This window comes from Yarrowia lipolytica, chromosome 1D (genome assembly GCF_001761485.1).
Source record: "Yarrowia lipolytica chromosome 1D, complete sequence".
Classification (NCBI taxonomy): domain Eukaryota; kingdom Fungi; phylum Ascomycota; class Dipodascomycetes; order Dipodascales; genus Yarrowia; species Yarrowia lipolytica.
The window spans coordinates 3,032,156-3,052,491 of NC_090773.1; the positions used below are offsets into that span (position 1 = coordinate 3,032,156).

The 20,336-nt window shown below is 48.9% G+C and overlaps 8 protein-coding genes and 1 non-coding gene across 9 annotated transcripts; 7 read left to right on the forward strand and 2 right to left on the reverse strand.

The window, feature by feature from the left end:
* Positions 1–189: 189 nt before the first annotated feature.
* On the forward strand, positions 190–5,775 carry YALI1_D30324g (uncharacterized protein; the record flags this gene model as incomplete). The annotated part of the gene is made up of 1 exon (XM_503192.3): positions 190–5,775. One exon carries the CDS (start codon positions 190–192, stop codon positions 5,773–5,775), a length of 5,586 nt encoding a protein of 1,861 aa, XP_503192.3.
* A 328-nt stretch (positions 5,776–6,103) lies between these two features.
* YALI1_D30383g (uncharacterized protein) lies at positions 6,104–6,775 on the forward strand (the record flags this gene model as incomplete). The annotated part of the gene is made up of 1 exon (XM_068282833.1): positions 6,104–6,775. The coding sequence occupies one exon, from the start codon at positions 6,104–6,106 to the stop codon at positions 6,773–6,775; it is 672 nt and encodes a 223-aa protein (XP_068138934.1).
* A 584-nt stretch (positions 6,776–7,359) lies between these two features.
* On the forward strand, positions 7,360–7,749 carry YALI1_D30395g (uncharacterized protein; the record flags this gene model as incomplete). The annotated part of the gene is made up of 2 exons (XM_068282834.1): positions 7,360–7,411; positions 7,538–7,749. 2 exons carry the CDS (start codon positions 7,360–7,362, stop codon positions 7,747–7,749), a joined length of 264 nt encoding a protein of 87 aa, XP_068138935.1.
* A 2,066-nt stretch (positions 7,750–9,815) lies between these two features.
* On the forward strand, positions 9,816–13,121 carry YALI1_D30420g (uncharacterized protein; the record flags this gene model as incomplete). Its single annotated transcript, XM_503193.3, has 2 exons — positions 9,816–11,542; positions 12,989–13,121. The coding sequence occupies 2 exons, from the start codon at positions 9,816–9,818 to the stop codon at positions 13,119–13,121; spliced, it is 1,860 nt and encodes a 619-aa protein (XP_503193.3).
* On the forward strand, positions 12,221–12,309 carry YALI1_D30444r. The gene has a single exon. It is a non-coding gene; the product is annotated as a tRNA-Arg (tRNA).
* Positions 13,122–13,196: 75 nt separating the features above from the next.
* On the reverse strand, positions 13,197–13,676 carry YALI1_D30459g (uncharacterized protein; the record flags this gene model as incomplete). Its single annotated transcript, XM_503194.3, has 1 exon — positions 13,197–13,676. One exon carries the CDS (start codon positions 13,674–13,676, stop codon positions 13,197–13,199), a length of 480 nt encoding a protein of 159 aa, XP_503194.1.
* Positions 13,677–14,112: 436 nt separating this feature from the next.
* YALI1_D30474g (uncharacterized protein) lies at positions 14,113–15,228 on the reverse strand (the record flags this gene model as incomplete). Its single annotated transcript, XM_503195.3, has 1 exon — positions 14,113–15,228. The coding sequence occupies one exon, from the start codon at positions 15,226–15,228 to the stop codon at positions 14,113–14,115; it is 1,116 nt and encodes a 371-aa protein (XP_503195.3).
* Positions 15,229–15,982: 754 nt separating this feature from the next.
* YALI1_D30482g (uncharacterized protein) lies at positions 15,983–16,510 on the forward strand (the record flags this gene model as incomplete). The annotated part of the gene is made up of 2 exons (XM_068282835.1): positions 15,983–16,070; positions 16,116–16,510. The coding sequence occupies 2 exons, from the start codon at positions 15,983–15,985 to the stop codon at positions 16,508–16,510; spliced, it is 483 nt and encodes a 160-aa protein (XP_068138936.1).
* Positions 16,511–18,426: 1,916 nt separating this feature from the next.
* Positions 18,427–20,325, forward strand: YALI1_D30506g (uncharacterized protein; the record flags this gene model as incomplete). Its single annotated transcript, XM_503196.2, has 2 exons — positions 18,427–18,451; positions 18,989–20,325. 2 exons carry the CDS (start codon positions 18,427–18,429, stop codon positions 20,323–20,325), a joined length of 1,362 nt encoding a protein of 453 aa, XP_503196.2.
* Positions 20,326–20,336: the final 11 nt, after the last annotated feature.

Below are 20,336 nucleotides of genomic sequence, written 5' to 3' on the forward strand. Positions count from 1 at the left end.
TGGCACAGCCTAGAATGTGAGTATGGGAGATGGGGGATGTGGCATTGCATTGCAACACGACATTGCCTGTGCAACGGTGTATTCGTGATGGCCTCAGTTCAACCGATTACCGCGGATCTACAAGGGCTCACACCTTTTCACCTTCACCATGGATGGCATACCACCTCACCATGCTAACACAGAGCTCAGATGGGTAAAAAAAACAAGGCCAAGTCGGCAGACAAGGCGGCAGACAAGGAGCCGGATGTGCCCATGTCCGTTTCGACTGAAGCTCCTGCCGCGCCGGACACTACCACCGACACATCGACACCCACAACTACCAATGGCATTGAAGCGGAGGAACATCTCAAGGTGACTGAGGACTCTAACGAAGAGGGCAAGGCCGAGGCTCTGCCCGGAGATCTCACAACCCAGGCCGAGGAGCCTCCCGTTGCCGCCACCGAGAAGGCCGTGGAGAAGGTCAAGGAGGAGGAGGCTAAGGTGGAGAAGGATGAGTCCAACCCTGAGACTGAAGTTGAGACTGAATCCAAGCTTGAAGCTGAGACTGAATCCAAGCCTGAAGCTGAGACTGAATCCAAGCCTGAGGCTGAATCGAAGCCTGCCACTTCTTCTGATGCCACTTCTTCTGCTCCCATTGACGAACCAACTACAGGAGACATGTCTGCAGAGACTGTGGAGCCAACGAAGCTTGCAGAGAAGACAAATGGAAATGCCGCCCCAGCGATCAGCGTGACAGAGGCAGAGAAGACAGAGGAGTCGAACAAGGCGGCGGCTCCTGCTCCTGCGTCTTCAGGCACCTCTGCCAACGCCTCGGTGTCTGTGCGCCCTTCTCGAGCCCACTCCACCGCCGGATCCATCTCCTCCGTCAATTCCACCCGCTCGTCCATGGCTTCTTCCGTGTTCATCAAAAACTCGCTCAACACCATCTCCACCTCCAAGGAGGCCAAAAAGAATGCGGCCCTGTCCACCGCCGTGGGCAAGGCTCTCTCGTCGCTCGACCGAGACGAAAACCCCTCAGCACAGACCATCTTCGAGCCCATGCGTCTGGTGTGCCAGGGCAATGACGCGGAGATGCAGGTTGTGGCTCTGGACGCCATTGGCAAGATGTTCACATACTCGTTCTTCGAGGACCCTGCTCCCTTGCCCCACAACGAAGAGGCCGGGATTGTTCCCCCTCCTCGAATTCCTCTCATTGAGCAGGCCATCACCTGTGTCTGTGAGGCCCATCGAGGTGACGCCACGGACCAGCGAGTCGAGTTGCAGATCGTCAAGGCTCTCATGGCTGCTGTTCTCAACGAGGAGCATATTGCTCATGGAGCCACTTTGCTCAAGGCGATTCGGCAATCATACAACATCTTTGTCACCTCTCCCTACCAGGCCAACCAGATTGTTGCCCAGGCTTCAATTTCTCAAATGGTCAACGTCGTTTTCGAGCGAGTCAAGGTGAATCTCAAAAAGAAGGCCATTGCCGCTGACAACAACCTTGACTACGTGGAGAGCACGGCTGACATCCTGGCTTCCTCCAACGGCTCGTCTTCAGACATTAAGCTCAACCTGTCCGACTTGAACAGAGCTGATGTCGACGATGAAGACCGAGTCATGGAGGCCAAAACATCTGCTGGCCAGGATAAGAGCGACATTGTGGCCAAGGACGCGTTTCTGGTCTTCCGTGCAATGTCCAAGCTTTCCATCAAGGACATTGAATCGGACTCTGTGGACATTAGATCCAAGGAAATGCGCTCCAAGCTGCTGTCTCTGCATCTGGTCCACAGCATTCTCAAGAGTCACATGACTGTGTTCCTCTCCAAGGACGTGGTCATCAAGTCCAGCGGCGCTGCCAAAAACACCACGTTCGTCAACGCTGTCAGACAGTACATCTGTCTGACTCTGGCCAAAAACGCGTCCTCCATCACTCCCGCAGTGTTTGAGCTCTCCGCTGAAATCTTCTGGCTGCTGCTCTCTAACCTGCGAGGCCAGTTCAAGAAGGAGATTGACGTGGTGCTCACTGAGGTCTATTTCCACATTGTCGAGATGAAGACTTCTACCGCCCACCAGAAGCTGTACTTCCTGGGCATCATTTCTCGATTGTGCAATGACCCTCGAGCTCTGGTTGAGGTCTTCCTCAACTACGACTGTACTCGAGGTGTGGGCAATATATATGAGACCCTCATCAACTATCTGGTGCGTCACGCGACTGCCAGAATCATCATGACCCCTGTGCAAATGCAGCAATACCGAGAATGGAAACACAAGCCAATTGCTGTGTACAACACGTCTTTGCCTCCTCAGCTGGCATCCGCAAATCTCACCAGCACCTCCTACACACCCGAGGTGCTACCTTACCCCGTTGAGTACGCTCTTCGAATGACATCTCTGGAGTGCATTGTCGCTGTGCTTCGATCTCTCCACTCTTGGTCTCACAAGGGTATGACAGCAGCTGGAGGAGCTACCATTTCGATTGCTGCGTCTGATTCCACGACGCCCACCGGTCGACATTCTTCTGTTTCTTCTCTTTCGTCTATTCAGCAGAACGACTTTGTGGACGATCCTTCCCAGTTTGAAGATCTCAAGCTGCAGAAGAGCAATCTCGAAGGAGGCATTCGAATGTTCAACCAGTCGCCCAAGCGAGGTATGGCTGCGTTGATCAAGTCAGGTTTTGTTGCCTCTTCTGCTCCAGAAGACATTGCCAAGTTCCTGATCGAGACTGATGGGCTCGACAAGGCCAAGATTGGAGACTACCTCGGTGGCCATGAGAAGGAGAACGTGGAGATCATGTACGCCTTTGTCGATCACCACGATTTCACGGGAATGCGGTACGTTGACGCTCTTCGAATCTTTCTTCAGTCTTTCCGACTTCCTGGAGAGGCTCAGAAGATTGATCGTTTCCTGCTCAAGTTTGCCCAGCGCTACATTTCTGGCAACCCCGACTCGGCGTTTGTGAATGCTGAGTCGGCGTACGTTCTGGCGTACTCAGTGGTCATGCTCAACGTGGACCAGCACTCCACCAAGGTCAAGAACCGAATGAAACCCGAGAACTTTGTGTCTAACAACCGAGGAATTAATGAGGGTGGAGATCTTCCTCCGGAGTTGCTTCTGGAGATCTTTGAGGAGATTCAGAAGAATGAGATCAAGCTGGATTCCGAGCAGGCCGACGCAGCCATCTCCAACGCCTTTGAGGCGGCTGAGCAGCCCACCGGAATCGCTGCCACTCTCGGTTTCGGAAAGGATGTCAACAAGGAGGCCTATCTCAAGGCTGCCAAGGAAATGACTTCCAAAACGGAACAGTTGTTCCGTGGTTCGTCTTCCACCAACGACGAGCCTGGACTGTACTACGTGGCTTCTCATTTCGAACACGTCCGGCCTATGTTTGATTCCGTTTGGATGTCTGTTGTGGCTGCTCTTTCCGGTCCTCTGCACACTTCTGACGACGAGGAGACTGTAAAGCTGTGTCTGGATGGAATCAAGTACTCCATCAAGATTTCGTGTCTCTTTGACATTGAGCTTCCCCGAGAGTCGTTTGTCAACACCCTGGCTAAGTTCACTTCTCTGAGCCAGCTCCACGAGATGCGCCAGAAGAACATTGAGGCCATCAAGGTGCTTTTGGAAGTTGCTGTGAGTGACGGCGCTGGCCTGAAACGCGGCTGGAAAGACATTCTCACCTGTGTCTCGCAACTCGAGCGATGCCAGCTTATCGTTGGAGGTGTTTCTGCCACAGCCATTCCTGACATTAACGACGCTCGAATCCATGGACGAGCCTCTCTCGACCGGCGACGAACTCTGCCTCCCAACATGGCCAACACCTTTACTCCGGAGGTTGAAGCTGCGCTCAAGTCTGAATCTTTGAACAAACTCACGGACAAGATCTTTGTTCAGAGCGCTTCTCTACCCGTGGACTCATGTGTGGATTTTGTGCGTGCTCTCGCCGAAGTCTCCTGGCAGGAAATCAAGTCTTCTGCCGGCAACGAGAACCCCCGAACGTTTTCTCTTCAAAAGATGGTCGACGTGTCTTACTACAACATGGGCCGTATCAAGATGGAGTGGACTCCGATCTGGGCTGTAATGGGCGCTCAGTTCAACAAGGTCGGTACGATCCCCAACACGATGATTGTGTTTATGGCTCTGGACTCGCTGCGGCAGTTGGCGGGTCGGTTCCTTGATCTGGAAGAGTTGTCGCACTTTAAGTTCCAGAAGGACTTCCTCCAGCCGTTCGAGTACATTATGGAGAAGAACTCGAGTGGAGAAGTCAAGGATATGGTGCTTCAATGCATTCGGCAGCTGCTGTTATCCAAGAAGAGTGCGTTTAGATCCGGCTGGATTTCCGTCTTTAACGTCTGTGGAGCGGCTACTTCGTCGTCGTCAAAGTCTCTCTTGAACACTGCTTTCGACATTGTCAAGAAGGCCCGAGAACAGCTTCTGACTGAGGTCATCCTCCAAGATGCGTTCGTGCCCATGACGAAATGTCTGACCGCTATTGCCATGAACCAGTTGTCTCAAAAGACAGCTCTTCATGCAATTGAGCAGCTCAAGGCGATTATCGTCGATGTCTCCAACGATAAGACCGAAGACAACGGTGTCCCCCATCCTCAGCAGCTCCCCAGACTCTGGATGCCTGTTTTCCAGTCGTTCCACGACATTATCATGACCGGCGAGGATCTCGAGGTTCGGTCACGTGCCCTCAACTACCTGTTTGACGTGCTTGTCCAGTACGGCGGCGGATTCGAGGCCGACTCGTGGGACACCATCTGCACCGAGGTTCTGTTCCCCATTTTCGTCATTCTCAAATCGCGGTCGGAAATGGCCCGGTTCAACAACCAAGATGATGTGTCTGTGTGGCTGTCCACGACGATGATCCAGGCACTGCGAAACATGATTGCACTGTTCACGCATTATTTCTCCACTCTGGACCGAATGCTGGACGGCTTCCTCGATCTGTTGGTCACCTGCATCAACCAGGAGAACGACACCGTATCCCGAATCGGCTCCACCTGTCTCCAACAGCTCATCACCGAAAATGTCAACAACTTCAACGACGCCCACTGGGCCAAGATTGTCGACACCTTTGGCGAGCTGTTCAAAACCAACACGGCTGTGGAGCTGTTTGAGAGCACGAGAAAGCCAGACGATCCCGAAGACAAGCCCCAGCGAACAGACAAGCAGAAGATCTTCAAGACCATCATTGTCAAGTGCATTCTGCAGCTGCTGGCGATTGATACCGTCGAAGGACTCTTCCAGGACCAACAGGTGTACCAATGTATCCCCACCAAGCAGCTCTTGAGGATTACAGACATGTTGCAGGAGAGCTACACCTTTTCCAAGACGTTCAACGCTGACAAGGATCTGCGAATGCGGCTGTGGAAGGAGGGCTTCATGAAGCAGTACCCCAACCTGTTCCGCCAGGAGAGTCATTCAGTGTCCACATATCTGCATCTCACGTTCAAGGTGTATTTGGACCCTGTGAAGACGACTACCGAGCAGCATGATGCGATTGGCAAGCAGCTGTTACCTCTGGCACTCGAGCTCATGGAAATGTACGCGGCCCTGGACTTTGACCAGAACAAGGAAAAGGTCATTTCCACATGGACGCCTGTCATTGTGTCTGTACTGCAAAACTACGCGCGGTTCCCTGACAGCGAGTTCAACGCCAACGCGGAGGACTTCTTTAAGCTGTCACTGAACCTCCTGGAGAAGGACGTGTCGCTGGAGGTGCGAGTGGCGGTCAAGCATATTCTGCACAGAGTCGGCCAGTTGTATATGAAGGGAAAGGGCAAGGAGTAAGGATAGGTAATGAAATGAATGATAGATGAACAGAAAAGTAGTACCACATTGTATTAAAGTGGCCACGACTACTAACAGCAACAATGTGTTCCCATGGGCGATGACTTTTGAAGCAGCCTGGAGTGGTGCCACAGACGGATGCAAAACTTCACTGGCACTCAGTTTGCCTCTCATCCGACAGCTTTGAACGTGTGCCAGGGATTATCAAAGAGCTGGGCGTTTGGCCGGGTGTTTGGCATGATCTCCAATTGTCCAAACACAAAATAATGTAAAAGAGCTGCGAACAAGAAAGAAAATCTGTGAGCTGCTTTAGGCGGCCCATACCAGTATGTTTGTCCCTATCAGTTCATCTGGAATGATACAACGACTTTTCCATGATAAGGAGATCCTGCCAGGGTTGGTACTTCCAGTTACAAAATACAAGGACTATGGGAAAGGCTGGAGCAGTGTACACCATATTGAGGTACAATACACCCATATTGAGGTACAACTCCGGTGGTACAGTAGTATAATCTATAGAAAACTCACCAATGAAAGACTCTGTAAAGCTTTCGTTTCTGAGGTCTACGTCGATCAAGTTGTATCAAGGTTCTTCCAGGGCTGTCCCGTGCATAAAGGAGGGCTTGGCAACATACTGCTCACAGATCGTCAGGGACGCCCTATAGGAGATCTTCTTAATAACAATCTGCACCAGATACGTGGGAACAAAGACCTTTTGCTAAGAACCTGGACAAAGATAACCATGCCCACCTTACCGACAGCCACAATCTCCAAAGACATCAAGCGGACATCCTGGCTATCGGTATCTGGGCTAGTACCACCAGCAACTTCGTCAACATGGTTATCAATTCGGGGACCAGATGCGATCACGGCAACCGTTTTGGTTGAAGGCGACATATTGGCTTACAGGATGACTCAACGAAGTGGGTGCCGTTATCACGGAGAAAACCTGGTATGGGTACAGCAGCTTGTTTTCGGTTTGGCCAAGGAGCATGCCTGACACTGATTGTTTATTGCTAGTCGCGACAAGAACGGCAACGCATTGTCCTTTGTCAGGGGAACTGGTGGACACAAAGTCTCCTCTTCTACTTATTATCAGCAGGGAGACGACTTCCCCAAAAGGAGTTGAAAACATAAAATTATTGTCCTTCAGTCAGCCAGTGGTGCTACCCAAAGTTGGTTTTCCATATTGACTCAGTGATGATTTCATTTCGCACATATTTGCCGGACCAATACGAGGCTAACAAAGTTGAATGCGAACACATGTCATAAATGGGTTGCTTATCTGACTTACATGACTTACATGGAGTCGCCATCAATCTTCAACTCTACGTATTTCAGAACATGGGACCCACAAACAAGGTTTCTTGGCGCCCATCATATGTGCATAGCCGAGAGAAAGACGTTGACTAAAAGTGCAGTCACGTGTTCTAATGAGTTAGAGAGGAGAGAAGAGTTTATGGAAATCCGGTAGCCAGAAACCCCTTTTTGTAACGCTTGCTCTACTACCCCAGTTATCTTCAAGAGTCTACTGAAGTTATGTTTTTCTCCAAAATATCATCTCGATGTCCCACACCTATCCAAATGCTACTGGACCACGCAGATACGCCGTATGAGCCCAGGAGACCTAGCTTGGGTCTCACAATGAGCGGTTGCTACACCGTATGCACTTATTATTGAAAATATAAGTATAGTACAGTGTGCTGATGCTTCCACTGCTTCTTTTTCAACCCATGCCGCATCTACAGGACGAAGAACTCAGACAACAATACTCAATCTTCTGACATGGACACTCGAATCGACAAATTGACCGCCATTGTCGAGCAATTAGTGTCCCACAAAGAGCAGGAATCGAAGTCCTTTGAGAAACTGCTGGTGGACGTCTTGCGGATCCCGTCCTGGACCACCCAGACGTTCTTCACTATCGGGCTCTTTATTTCCGCCTGGGCGTTTCTTGCTGCCAACCAATGCTAGCGGGTTTGCGAGAGTGGTAATACTGAAACCTCTGGTATTTGGATGTAACAAAAACTGTGCTGTTGCTGTTTTTTATGCCTGGTCATGTCATGTCGTGGAAAAGCCGTGGAAAGTACACTTGGAGCCATACGAAGAGAAGACACGATTCTATTATTATTGGTAAGTGTTAGATGAATAACCTTGGTTACGACTTAATTCCATACACAGAAGCGCGCTTACTGTACTTATCTAACTCACCTCACAGCGTTGCGATGTTCTGAGGGAACCCTTCAACTTTCAAGAGGTAGGACACCACGGTATTTTTTCACGGATTTTTTTTTATTTTCATAATAAAATAACGATTCAACTAATTACTGTGTATGAACATGAGAGGACTGACTTTTGAGTAAGAGGGTGGAAGGTGTCAATTTCAAGACGTACGTATTCGGAAAAAGCAGGATACACAGTAAAATAATAAGAAAGATAAAGAAAAAGAAAAAGAAAAAGAAAATAAAGGGCAAAAACTGGAACAAGTAAAATATTCACCTGGAATACTACTACGTCCTCCCGGGTAGCTTCTTCAGCAATCAAACCAGAAGTAGCGTGAAAAATGTGACTGATACAAAGGCGTCACAACCCAACTCGCACCTCCTCATTAGTTCTATGAATCAGCCAATTGATCTACGCTAGATGGCATAGACATAGGACAAGTGCAGTGACTCGGATCTCAACGTCAAAAATTCGGGCTCCGCTTTTCAAGCTGCTGAAGTTGCGTCTCTGAGAGATTTATTCAACATCTGTCACATCGGTGATTGGGTAAAACGTCGCAGCTCTCTTGACTCCAGTTCCATACATTAGCCTGTCACTGTGGCTTATCTTAGACCCACAATTGGAGCCGTGCAAACTATATAATACGAGCAGAAAAGAGAGGTGTCGGTAGGTGGTCGGGTTTTATACCTCGCTATACTTAGAGCATTGTTATTCACCTAGTGGGTGAGATGAAAAACAACAAAACATGCCGTTTCAGCGTGCATCAACTTAGCTTTTTTGTGCTAACATAACCCCCACAGCACACTGTGTGTATGCTCGTGTTCAAAAGTCGACTCTGAGCTGTCGTTTTGTTCAACTCAGACATGGCACTGATGTCACCTCCGCATTAGGCTGCTTGTTTAGACGCCAAATTAGCACCTCGCTTAATTCTAATTAGGCGTTTTAGCAGATACACTTTGGGCAGTGCCAAAAAGTGGGTACCTGGAGATAACGGTTGTAGGTGGGGCTACCGTGGTTGGACTGGGATGGAAAGTGGATCTGAAAAATTTCTGAGCAGCGACGAATTTCAGACCTATCTCTTTGTGTCTGAATCGCATAAGTAACGCGCGGTTTATTACTGCATTTGGTAATATGAAAAGTGCCGTGTCTTGGCGTACGACAAGCAAGAACAGGAGGCGATAGAGTAGGATTTTGGAGCAGCTCGATGAAGGAAACGTCTTTAAAGAGTTGTTATTGTTGTTATTGCTGCTGCTGCTGTTGCTGTTGTTGCTGTTGTTGTCATTTAAAGAGTTGGCTACTTGGAAGCGTCAAAAAACAGGCACAAGGCCCTATTATACTAGTAGGCCTGTTCAATAATTTCGATCTAAATGTTTGAAACTCCTCCCCTGACACTTGGCGTCCAATCTATCTGCTCCATTCCTCTATCTATGCGGGGCATCTGTGGCTTCACTGATACCGCCAAGTGAGTGTTTGATGGCGATAGTGTTTGGCATGATGAAGTAGAAGGTGGAGAGATCAAGTCGATGGAAACCGACTTTAACGTGACAAAAATCACATTTTTCGGAAACTGGAGTTTTCTTTTCTACCTCTAAATTCCCAGATTACTTCCATCACCCGTTTCTGGATGTTCGTATGGACATGTTCTGCCCGATGTGCGAGATACTACTCTATATCATAGCTTAACTCTTATTACACCAAGAGCAGATCTCCCTTGGCACACGGCTCTGTGGCTGTCAGATAGCAACACGTAGTATATAGGCGGGTTGGGGGCATGGAAAAACGTCTATCGACTTTTTATCGTCTTGCCACTGTTCGTCATGACTCAACATCTAGGAGATCATCTGGAGGACCACCTGGAGCCTTCCAAAGAAGACGGTCTTTACTACAAGGACACTGACCAAAAGACTACCCACTCTATCGATAAAGACGACAAAAACGAAATTGAATTCACCGAGATTGAAACCACATCGATCATCTCCCAGGGATACTCTCAGACATGGGCCACCTACACCGATGAACATAACCCCGACGGGCTCAGAATTGCCACAGACGAAGATCGAGCGACTCTAAGACGAGTAGCTGCTCCAATTGGAGCCATGACTTACATGCTGTCTCTTGTTGAGTTCGCAGAGCGAGGCTCGTACTATGGTCTGACCAACGTCATTTCCAACTTTGTCCAGTTCCCTCTCCCTAAGGGCGGAAATGGCTGGGGAGCCACACCTGCCGGTTCTCAGTTGACAGCGGGAGCCCTAGATCAGGGTCTTCAAGTCGCCACGGCTCTGACTCTGGTTTTGCAGTTTTTATCCTACTTGACACCTCTTCTAGGAGCCTACCTTGCCGATTCCAAATATGGACGTTTCAAGACCATCTGGGCCGGTACGATCATCTGTGGAATTGGCCATATTGTGATTGTGATTGCCGGAATTCCCGGAATCATAGAGCACCAGAAAGCTGCTCTAGGAATCTTTATTGCTGGACTAATGATCTTTGCCTTTGGAACCGGTCTCTTCAAGCCCAACTTGCTTCCACTATTGCTGGAACAGTACAGAGAAGACAACAACTGGGTGAAGAAGATGCCCAATGGAGAACTCGTGGTGATTGACAAAGAATCGACTCTTCAACGAATGACTCTCGTCTACTACTGGTCTATCAACGTGGGAGCTTTTCTTGGTCTGGGAACTGCTTATGCCGAAAAAAGAATTGGTTTTTGGCTCGCTTTTCTGGTTCCCACTATTCTCTACTTCTTCCTCCCCCTGTTTCTCTGGATCATCAGAAACAGGGTTTACAAGGCTCCTGCTTCTGAAGATTCTCTCATTGCTGGATTCTTAGGAGTCATCTACCAAAGACTGTTCAAGAAGGACTCCACATACTCCGAGAAGTTTCAAACTGACGTCTGGGCCACTCTCAAAGCCACCCGCTTCTTCCTTTTCTTTCCAATCTACTTTATCAACGATGGAGGCATTGGAGCACTGTCTAATTCTCAGGGTAGTTCAATGATCACCAATGGAGTCCCCAACGATCTTCTCAACAACTTCAACCCTCTCACGATTATTGTGGCAGTACCGATAGTCAACTACGGACTATATCCTCTACTGAGACGCTACAAAATCAACTTTCGGGCCTCGTTCCGAATCTTTTTGGGCTTTATGCTGGCAGCTTTTTCTCCCATGATTGGAGCTATTCTTCAATGGAGAATCTACGAGACTTCCCCCTGTGGATACTATGCCACCCAATGTGAAGCTGGAGTAGCTCCAATCACCATCTGGTGGCAAGTCTTCCCTTATGTCTGTACTGCTTTGTCTGAGATCTTTGCCATCACTACCTCATACGAACTAGCTTACTCTCTGGCTCCAGAACATATGAGATCACTTGTTATGGCACTGCTACTGTTTATGTCTGCCTTCAGTACGGCTATTCAGACAGGTCTGACTCCGGCTTTGGTCGATCCGCATCTCATTTGGCCGTTTGTGGGCATCTCAGCAGCAGGAGGAGCCTTCGCCATCGCCTTTCTCTTTTGCTACTGGAACCTCGGAAAAGGTCAGAAGTTGTCAGTCTAGGAGGTGAATAATAATAGTAATTAATCATGTGTTATTGAGTCACGATAGTGGCATTCACGATATTAGTTGAAGATTCGTGTAGATGTTGTTTGGGCGTCAGTCAGCTTCAGGACAACTCTTCTAAAAGAGCATGCCACCTGACGATAAGCGAAACCTTTTTATACCGTAATATGGGCCACGTGATCCCACAGCAAGTGCCCGATTTTTTTTCACGTTACTGCAGCGTCGCTGGGGGTCGTACCTTGTTTAGCTCTCAACTAGAGCTAGGTAAATAGAAAAGGCACTGATTTCCGTAAGTGGCAACATCAGCAAATGTAGGCAGACTCGTAGTAAATATTATCTTATATTTTCATTTATAAGGGTACAGGTTTCACAATAAGACATTTCATACCGTCCTAAGATACCTGGAACACCGTTTTTGTACCCTAAGTGATGTTTCTTCTTAACTAATTTCTAACAAAATGGAAGGAATAGAGAACGCGACCGAAGAGCCTTACTAAAGCGGTTTTAAGTGAGAAACGCAGAAGGACTTGACTCAAATAGTTACTAAACATATTGGTTTTTGAAATGATTAAAATATTTTATTGCTTTTTTATTTTATTCAAGCGTTGAGTCATCATACATCACCAGGCACAGTCCAGAATTCTCAAAGTCGGCACATTCCTGAGGACGTGGCGTAATGGTAGCGCATTGGATTTCGGTTCTTCTGAACGACGTCCTCCAAAGGCTGCGGGTTCGAGTCCTGTCGTCCTCTTTTTTCCAGCAGGAGAGACGTTCTGGTGGTATTTCTGTCTTTGCCAGTTCGCTCGTATTCTACTTTTTTACTGTTCCTGCATAATCGAAACTCAGTTGAGATGAAAGGTAGGAGTTGTGAAAATGAGAGGGTGTCACGGGATCAAGGAATTTATGGTACTGTAAGATTGAGGAGGGCGAGGTGATTCTATTTACCTTTTTATATTCTTAATTGGAGCATTTCGGGTGGACTGGAGCTCTACTGTCTTACCCGTAAGTGGAACATCATGACAAGGACACTACAAAATGCCGAAGACTGAACCGATTCGAGCGGTCTAAAAGGAAACTTGATCTAGCAGTCTCTATAAGCAATTGTTATCACACAAGTTTCGTTGAGAAATGACTGTAACGATGACTTCTTGTAAAATCACTGTGGAACACCGGTAGTGTTCACTTGCTGCAGGTGCATAAGGCAAACAGGGAATACGAAACAATCATGTAGACAATGATAGTCACGTGGTCTGTACCAAAAAGACCGCCCGAGCGAGCTCTACAGGTGGATTAACTCGATTTCCCAGTAGCACAATATCTACTCATTACAGGCACCGTTGCTTGCACGCCAAAAGTGCTCCACTTCATGAAAACATTCTATTAAATACCTGTTATCCTTTTTCCTCGGCAGTTGGAGATGACACTGAGAGGCTGACAAAATGGATGTCACTGATCAACAGCTGTCTCCTCTCTTTCAATAGCTGTGACTGCGATGTATATTCTCGCAGCCTCAGTGTCCACAACTATCCAGACATTCATATGCTCAAGACTGTGCGCTCATGATAATGCGCTCAAGACGGCGCGCTCATCACTGTTCGCTCACCCCAATCATCGCAGTTCCAGCTTCGCTCAAACTGCTCATGATTGTTGCTGGACAATTTCCCCCTGCACCTTTTCATCAAACACATTCACTCCCTGCTTTAGCGCATCAACCAACAAACCCAGAGTGTTGTCATTAAAAGTCTTGCTCGTTCGCAGCTCGTCCATATCCTTGCCAAACTCGGAGGTGACCAGGTTCAGGTAAAACTTTTGAAACTCGGGGTTGGCTGAGTCAGCTGGAAGAGATTGCAGTTCTGCTGGGATGTCCATAGTCTGGGCCGAAGCGGCAGCAGCAGCATCATCTTTGTCAAACTCCATCATTTCGACGTCACCTTCGTCGATTACGTGATTTGTAGTGTCTTCGTTGTCTTCATTATCGTCTTCTTCCGCCCGGTCAGATTCACTGTCACTGGAGTCGGAGTCCGAAACTTCGGCGGTTCGGGCCTTCTTTCGCCGCCGTTTCTTGGGTTCGTCGCTTTTCACGGCCTTGTTGTTTCTCGAGTCGCTTTTGGCCGACATGTTGTGCTGAGACGAATGGGTAGTGCGAGATGTGAAAATATATTCTGCAACGTGGTTTCATGCATGTAATATGCGGGTGGTGCATTTAAGAAATATACCAAGTAATGTGACCGAAGCTAACAAAGCCTAACTATTGTTGGAGTCCTTGCTTGCTAGGTGATTTTAGGAAAACAAAAAAGAGGAAAACAAAACTAAAAGGAGACAAATAACAATCGGATTGGAAAATAACTCCATTAGAGCCATGTATCCATGTGACAATGGTGCTGATTTCTTCGCTAACCAAAACTGTGCAATCAAGTGACGGCAGAAAACCCCAATACACGAAATCAACAGGGGTGTCTTAGGCTCTTAGTCGACTACAATCCAACTCGATTCAAAACAATACAATATTAATTATACACCAGTAGCGACCATCCCATTGGTTTCTCTCCTACTCCTACTCTTTCTTCTCTTCAGTCTCCTCAGCAGCCTTCTCCTCCACCTTGGCTTTCTTCTCTCCACTCTGTTCATCCTCTACGGCCACAGGAGCAACTCGCTTTGGGGCCTTCTTTCGAACAGCCAATCCAGACAGGTCGTTAACCTGCTTCTCTCCTGATCCGCCGACACCTGCAGCAGCCATAATGTTCTTGACAACATCATCAGAAGAGTTACCCAGAATACCTTCCATGACGGCCTGTTTCTTGGCATCGAAGTCAGCCTGACCCTTGGCAATGGCCTTGAGATCTTTGAGCCGAATCTCCAAATCAGACACTAGATCGTCGTCTTTCTCGCCAGTCATGGCAATTCGCTTCTTCACCGAGTCAATTGCCAGAATCATCTGATCCACGGCCTTTTGCTTGTTGGCCGAGTCCTCGGGACAAAACTCGAGGGCCAGAGAGTACTTGTAATGAGCCTCACTCATGACAGTTGATTGGAACTCATTGTGTTTATCCTTGAGCTCTACCGACCGTCCCAGATCTACCACGGCCTGGTTGAAGTTCTCAGACTCGAGAGAAATCTCGCCCAGGATGTCGTACACCTCGGCCAGCTGTTTCTCAATCTCTGTGATCCGCTCCGCTGAAACCCCCTCCTCGGCAAGTTCATCTTCAAACAACTTTCTGGCCAGATCAGTGACTTCCCAAGCCACCTCAAAATCAGTCTGAGGAGCTTCCTCATCTTCTCCTTCCTCTTCTGCCTCCCCCGCATCACCTTCTTCAGCCTTTTCCTTTCCCTTGCTTTCAGAAACCTCCTCTTCGACCTCTTCAACTTCTTCGACCTCCTCTGGAGCCTCTTCAAACTGAAAAGCTCCAGAAGACTTCACAGGAACCTCAACTTCCTCGCCAGTAGTCTCTCCGGGGTTTTCTCCGCCGCCAAGAACATTGGAAGAACTCACTCCGGCCTGGAAAAGAGCCCGACCGTAAAGAAACAGTAAATGACCATCTTCCTTGCCAGTCTCGTCACTGTACTTCTCACACGCCTGGCCCAGAGTCTCGGTGGCGCTCTCGTAGTGCTTCAGAGCGTATGCCTTGGAGCCCAGAGCCACCAATTGCTCGATTTCAGCGCTATAGGTCATGTTGTGGTGTTTGTAGTGGTGTGTAGAATGTATAGTACAGTATTCCAACAGAAATTTATCGTGTAGAGACGCGTCCTTAATGGAACTTTAAATGGTGCAGTCGACGTCGAGGTCACGGCTTGTTCTGCTTAGTAACAAAAGACTTGCTACCAATCAAAAGTAGCTGCCTAACTGACCACGTGACGTGGTCGCTTTCTAGTCATAATCTGATCGTCATCTGATTTCCCCAACAGGCATGTTCTGGGTGAAGTCTACTCAGGCAGCACCTACTACCGAATGGGACACTCCCTAAACGGTCTCTTGGGATTTTATCCCGAATTGGAAACTTTACCAAGGTAACTTGAAGGGGTGAAAACGTGATCCAGAAGAGATATCAAAATTTTGAGACCACTTTCCTACTGAAATATAGGCATTGTGATCACAACAGAATACCTCGCTTAGCTCTAGTATAGCTGGAGGTTGAGTTAGCACTAAATTTAGGTAAACTTCCATTGTATGTCACATAATCCAGAGGAACCGTCTGAGGAGTGTCGAAAGGGTTTCACATGAGCGTTTCTTCCACAGCAGCTAGAGAGAAAATGAGGCACATAGGCGTTTTAGGTGAATCCTTATATAATATCAATACAAATGTTACTATCTCTTCTCTATCTTTCATCCATTGTTCGTGTGTGAGCTAGGTTACTACAAGTAGCTGTGACTCCTAAGGAACCCTCTCAGCTTGCCTTGCAGTGATATTGGCGCACACCAAACATATATGCGGACTCGTCGCGGTCATACTACCATAAAAAAGTGTCTCCCGATTGTCTCCCAGTCCACGCACACGCATCGCAGAAGCCCGTCAAGTTTCATAAGCTTCGTTTTGTCTCGTCAACTGGAGCCCGTTTGAGGAGAGTCAAAAGACTTACCTTCTAATCCACCTCCAAGAGCTCCTACCGACAATCCGAAGGCACCATTGTACTCCCCACACCAACATTACATACCGACACTCTACCGTTTTGAACTGGCCGTACGGACTAACTCATTTGAAAGATATAATACCAGATGTTCCTCGGGAGAAACGCCTACAACCAAAACATCATGTTGTGTGTTCAACACCACAGCAGTCGCGATGTTTCTGGCGCCTCTCAACATCACCGCGTTTGTTGTTCATGACACTCCAGGCGAGAACGTTGAGTACATTTTCCACGAAACCAGCGAGCAGTGCACCGAGCCGAGAGACAGGGTCCGACCGTGTCTCGTCCACTACAGAGGCCAGGATACCACCTGGTTCACCTCCTATTGAAGCGCTCGTGACGACTATGAATTCATGAGGCCGGCCTCAGGTCTAATTTTACGAGATTGAAGATCAGCGGTTGACTGACCATCCTAGACACGGTTAGGTTGAGCAGGCGTAAATGAGACGTCTATCGACTACAAACAGATTGCGAGCTCTTGTTGTTGTTGCGTATGCCGACAGGATCTCAACCAATTGGTTGAAACCTGTAAGGCCAACAATTCCCAACCCTTGAGGCATACATCTGGCTACATCTAGAAGGACACGAGACAGATGAATGGTCAGGGAGAAGAAGCCAACCGCGCTGAAACCGCGGTACATGCTCACGAAGATGTTTGGTACAACAAAAGGCCATGCTCATCTTATTGGTTAAGAGACAGCAATGGAGAAGATGTTCCCTCAGGCAGTGGTTTTAGGGGAGCGTACAGCCAGCCAAGTATTGTCCTATGTGAGCTACTTGTAGTACATACTGTACTACTGTGTGTATGTACTGTACTTAACTGCTGTACGCAACTGTTGTTCATATAGAGAGTTCAGTGACTGGCGCTGAGTTCACTCTTTACCGAAGTGGGATTTCGACTACACTACATTAGGTACTGTTGTACATACTTGGGATTTAGTTGAAGTCTCCGCAGAGTATTGCATTCTATTATTCTACACCATTTTGTTACATCCCACTTGATTCAACTCACTTGATACACCCACTGAGATTGTCCATACTCGTCTCACTCGAATATCAACCATATTCGACTTCTAATCACAGCAATTGGACCCTGCAACTCTTTGCGGTCATTTTAGTAACTCTTGATGTTTCCCTTGGTATCGCTTCCTTTCTACTTCTGCATGTGTATCTGTTGTTAACTGATTCAGCACATCATGTTGAGCTCGTATAGTTGGTTGTATAGCGAGATGAACGCCAATTGTCTGATGCACAATGATATACGACCAAGTGGTCACCTCTTTGAACGCTTCTCTTTTCAACCAGTCTCTTCGTCCTCTTCTCAGCCTCCCACCTACTACTACAAGTACCCCCTTACCCCTTTGGAGAGCTCATTTCCAGCTCCTCAATCCCAGACAAGTCATTCCACAGTCCAACAGCTCTCGGAGTGTGTAATTAAAAAAGCACACTAAGCCTGAATCAGTGTGATCTATCTACAAGTAGACCGAGCCCTAGACTGAGTATGGAGCACGTGATTACCTACAACAGTGACTAACCACAATAGCGACTCAGTGGTTGCACGTCCTCCAAAGTCATTCTCGCACAGCTGAGCCCCACATGTTCATCTTTGACATCGATTAGTCAGCTTTCTTAGCCACCTCATAGCTCACCCTGAAACATAACCCCTATTAGCTTAATAGCAGTCTAATGTGAAACACGAACCCTGCACGAGATTCATGACAGATGTGAAAGACACTTCCAGAGACAGTATAGGTAATCCAAGACTATTGTTGGATTCTGCTAGGCCCAAAAAATAGATCCCCGCTTTCAAATTCGCCATTGGCCCACTTTTGCGAAATGTGCCCTATGGCTGTCAACACCACTATAAGAGAGGGTAATGGGAGAGAGATACATGTGAAGTTAGTTAATTGCTGCGGGGATGACATCATCACGGGACCCTCCTTTGTAGCACGTGTATTCGGCCTCCCCGTTCAGTCACGTGCCTCTGTTTCACACCCGCACACCCATCTCCATACTCATCTCTCGCCCCCCTATCCTCCCCTGCATTCTTCATTCAACCGGTCAAAGTCTGTTTTGCAGGTAGCCCCGTGTGAGTCTAATAACGTCAAGGTTTGGGACAGACACGTACGAACTAACCTAACCACCTCACAGACACCACCACGCACCCAATCTCTCATCATCACATCTTGTGAGTCCTTTCACCTTTTGTAAGAGCGACACACACACAGACAACCGACATTTCGCCATGGCTGAAATGATGAGTGATATCGGTGAGTATAGAGCGGGAGGAGGGTTTCTCGAGGGCCTTGCACCCCTATGACTGGGTCAGGGGGTGAACACAGACACAGACACAGACACAGAGCCAGAAGAGGTTCCGTGTGAAGAACACAGAAGAGGGGCCGGTGGACACAGACGATAGCAACAGCAACAGTTAAACTGGACACGTGACATTGACGATATCAGTTTTGATGCGACGTCTTTGTGTCTGTGTGACGATGATGTGAGGAGCAGGTCGGTGGAAGAAGAGTTGGGATGGCGGTACAACATAAAACTAGCAATTGAGAAAACGCGTCACCAGACCTGCTCCCCAACTCCTCACACTGCACAACGCGATTTATGTCACCCAATGCCTTTTTCACCAGGTCAGGGAATGACATGAGATGACTCCACCTCCAGCCGCGATGGACGCGTGATTTGGTGTATTATGGATCTCATGTAAACGTACGCAACCAGCGAACTATTCTCCTGCCTTTGATCGCGCTCCTCCCTCGACTGCACCCCTAAACACATTTTCATGGCTAACCCAGAACCTATCCACGACGAGGCCAAGGTCGCGGAGCAGGCTCCCTCCATTGCGCCACTGGGACTGGAGCCCACCACAGACAAGTCGCTCGGCAGCAACGCTGCGGTCTCGTCGGCCCTGCCTGAGACCAACATCATCCGCAAGAAGCTGAGCGGCTACGTGGGTTTCGCCAACCTGCCCAACCAGTGGCACCGAAAGTCTATCAAGAAAGGCTTCAACCTCAACGTGCTCATTGTTGGCGAGTCCGGTCTCGGCAAGTCCACGCTGGTGAGCACGCTCTTCAACAACGACCTGTATCCCCCCAAACCGCGCAAGGACCCTGCCGCGGAGCCTCCCAAGACTGTGGAGATCCAGTCGGTGACCAAGGACATTGAGGAGAACGACGTGCGCCTGCACCTGACCGTGATCGACACGCCCGGCTTCGGCGACTTTGTCAACAACAGTGACTCGTGGAAGACGATTGTGGACTACATTGACAAGCGGTTCGACAACTACCTGGACGCCGAGAACCGGGTGAACCGAACGTCCATCAACGACACGCGGATCCACGCCTGCGTCTACTTTATCCAGCCCACGGGCCACTCGCTCAAGCCCCTGGACATCACCGTGATGAAGAAGCTGCACAAGAAGGTGAACCTGATCCCTGTGATTGCCAAGTCGGACACGCTGACCGACGAGGAGATTGAGAACTTCAAGCGGCGGATTCTGGCCGACATCCGGCACCAGGAGATTGACATCTTTGCTCCTCCGCAGTACGAGAACGACGACGCCGAGTCCGTCACCGAGACGCACGAGATCATGTCCAAGGTGCCCTTTGCCATTGTGGGCTCCACCCAGCAGGTGCAGACCGCCGACGGCCGAACCGTGCGGGGCCGGTCCTACCCCTGGGGAGTGATTGAGGTGGACAACGAGGAGCACTGCGACTTTGTCAAGCTGCGTCAGCTGCTGGTGCGAAACTACCTCGAGGAGCTGCGGGAGAAGACGGCCCACACACTGTACGAAAACTACCGAACTGAGAAGCTGTCGTCGCTGGGCATCCAGCAGGACCACTCTGTGTTCCGGGAGGTGAACCCCGCGCTGCGCCAGGAGGAGGAGCGAACACAGCACGACGCCAAGCTGGCCAAGATGGAGGCCGAGATGAAGTCTGTGTTCCAGCAAAAGGTTGCCGAGAAGGAGCAGAAGCTGAAGCGGTCTGAGGCCGAGCTGTTTGCCCGACACAAGGAGATGAAGGACCAGCTGGAGAAGCAGAGGCTGGAGCTGGAGGAGCGCAAGGCGCGGCTCGAGGCCGGTCGAAACACCCAGGACGACCGGAAGCCCAAGAAGGGTTTCCTTCGGTCGTAGGCACCCGGCTA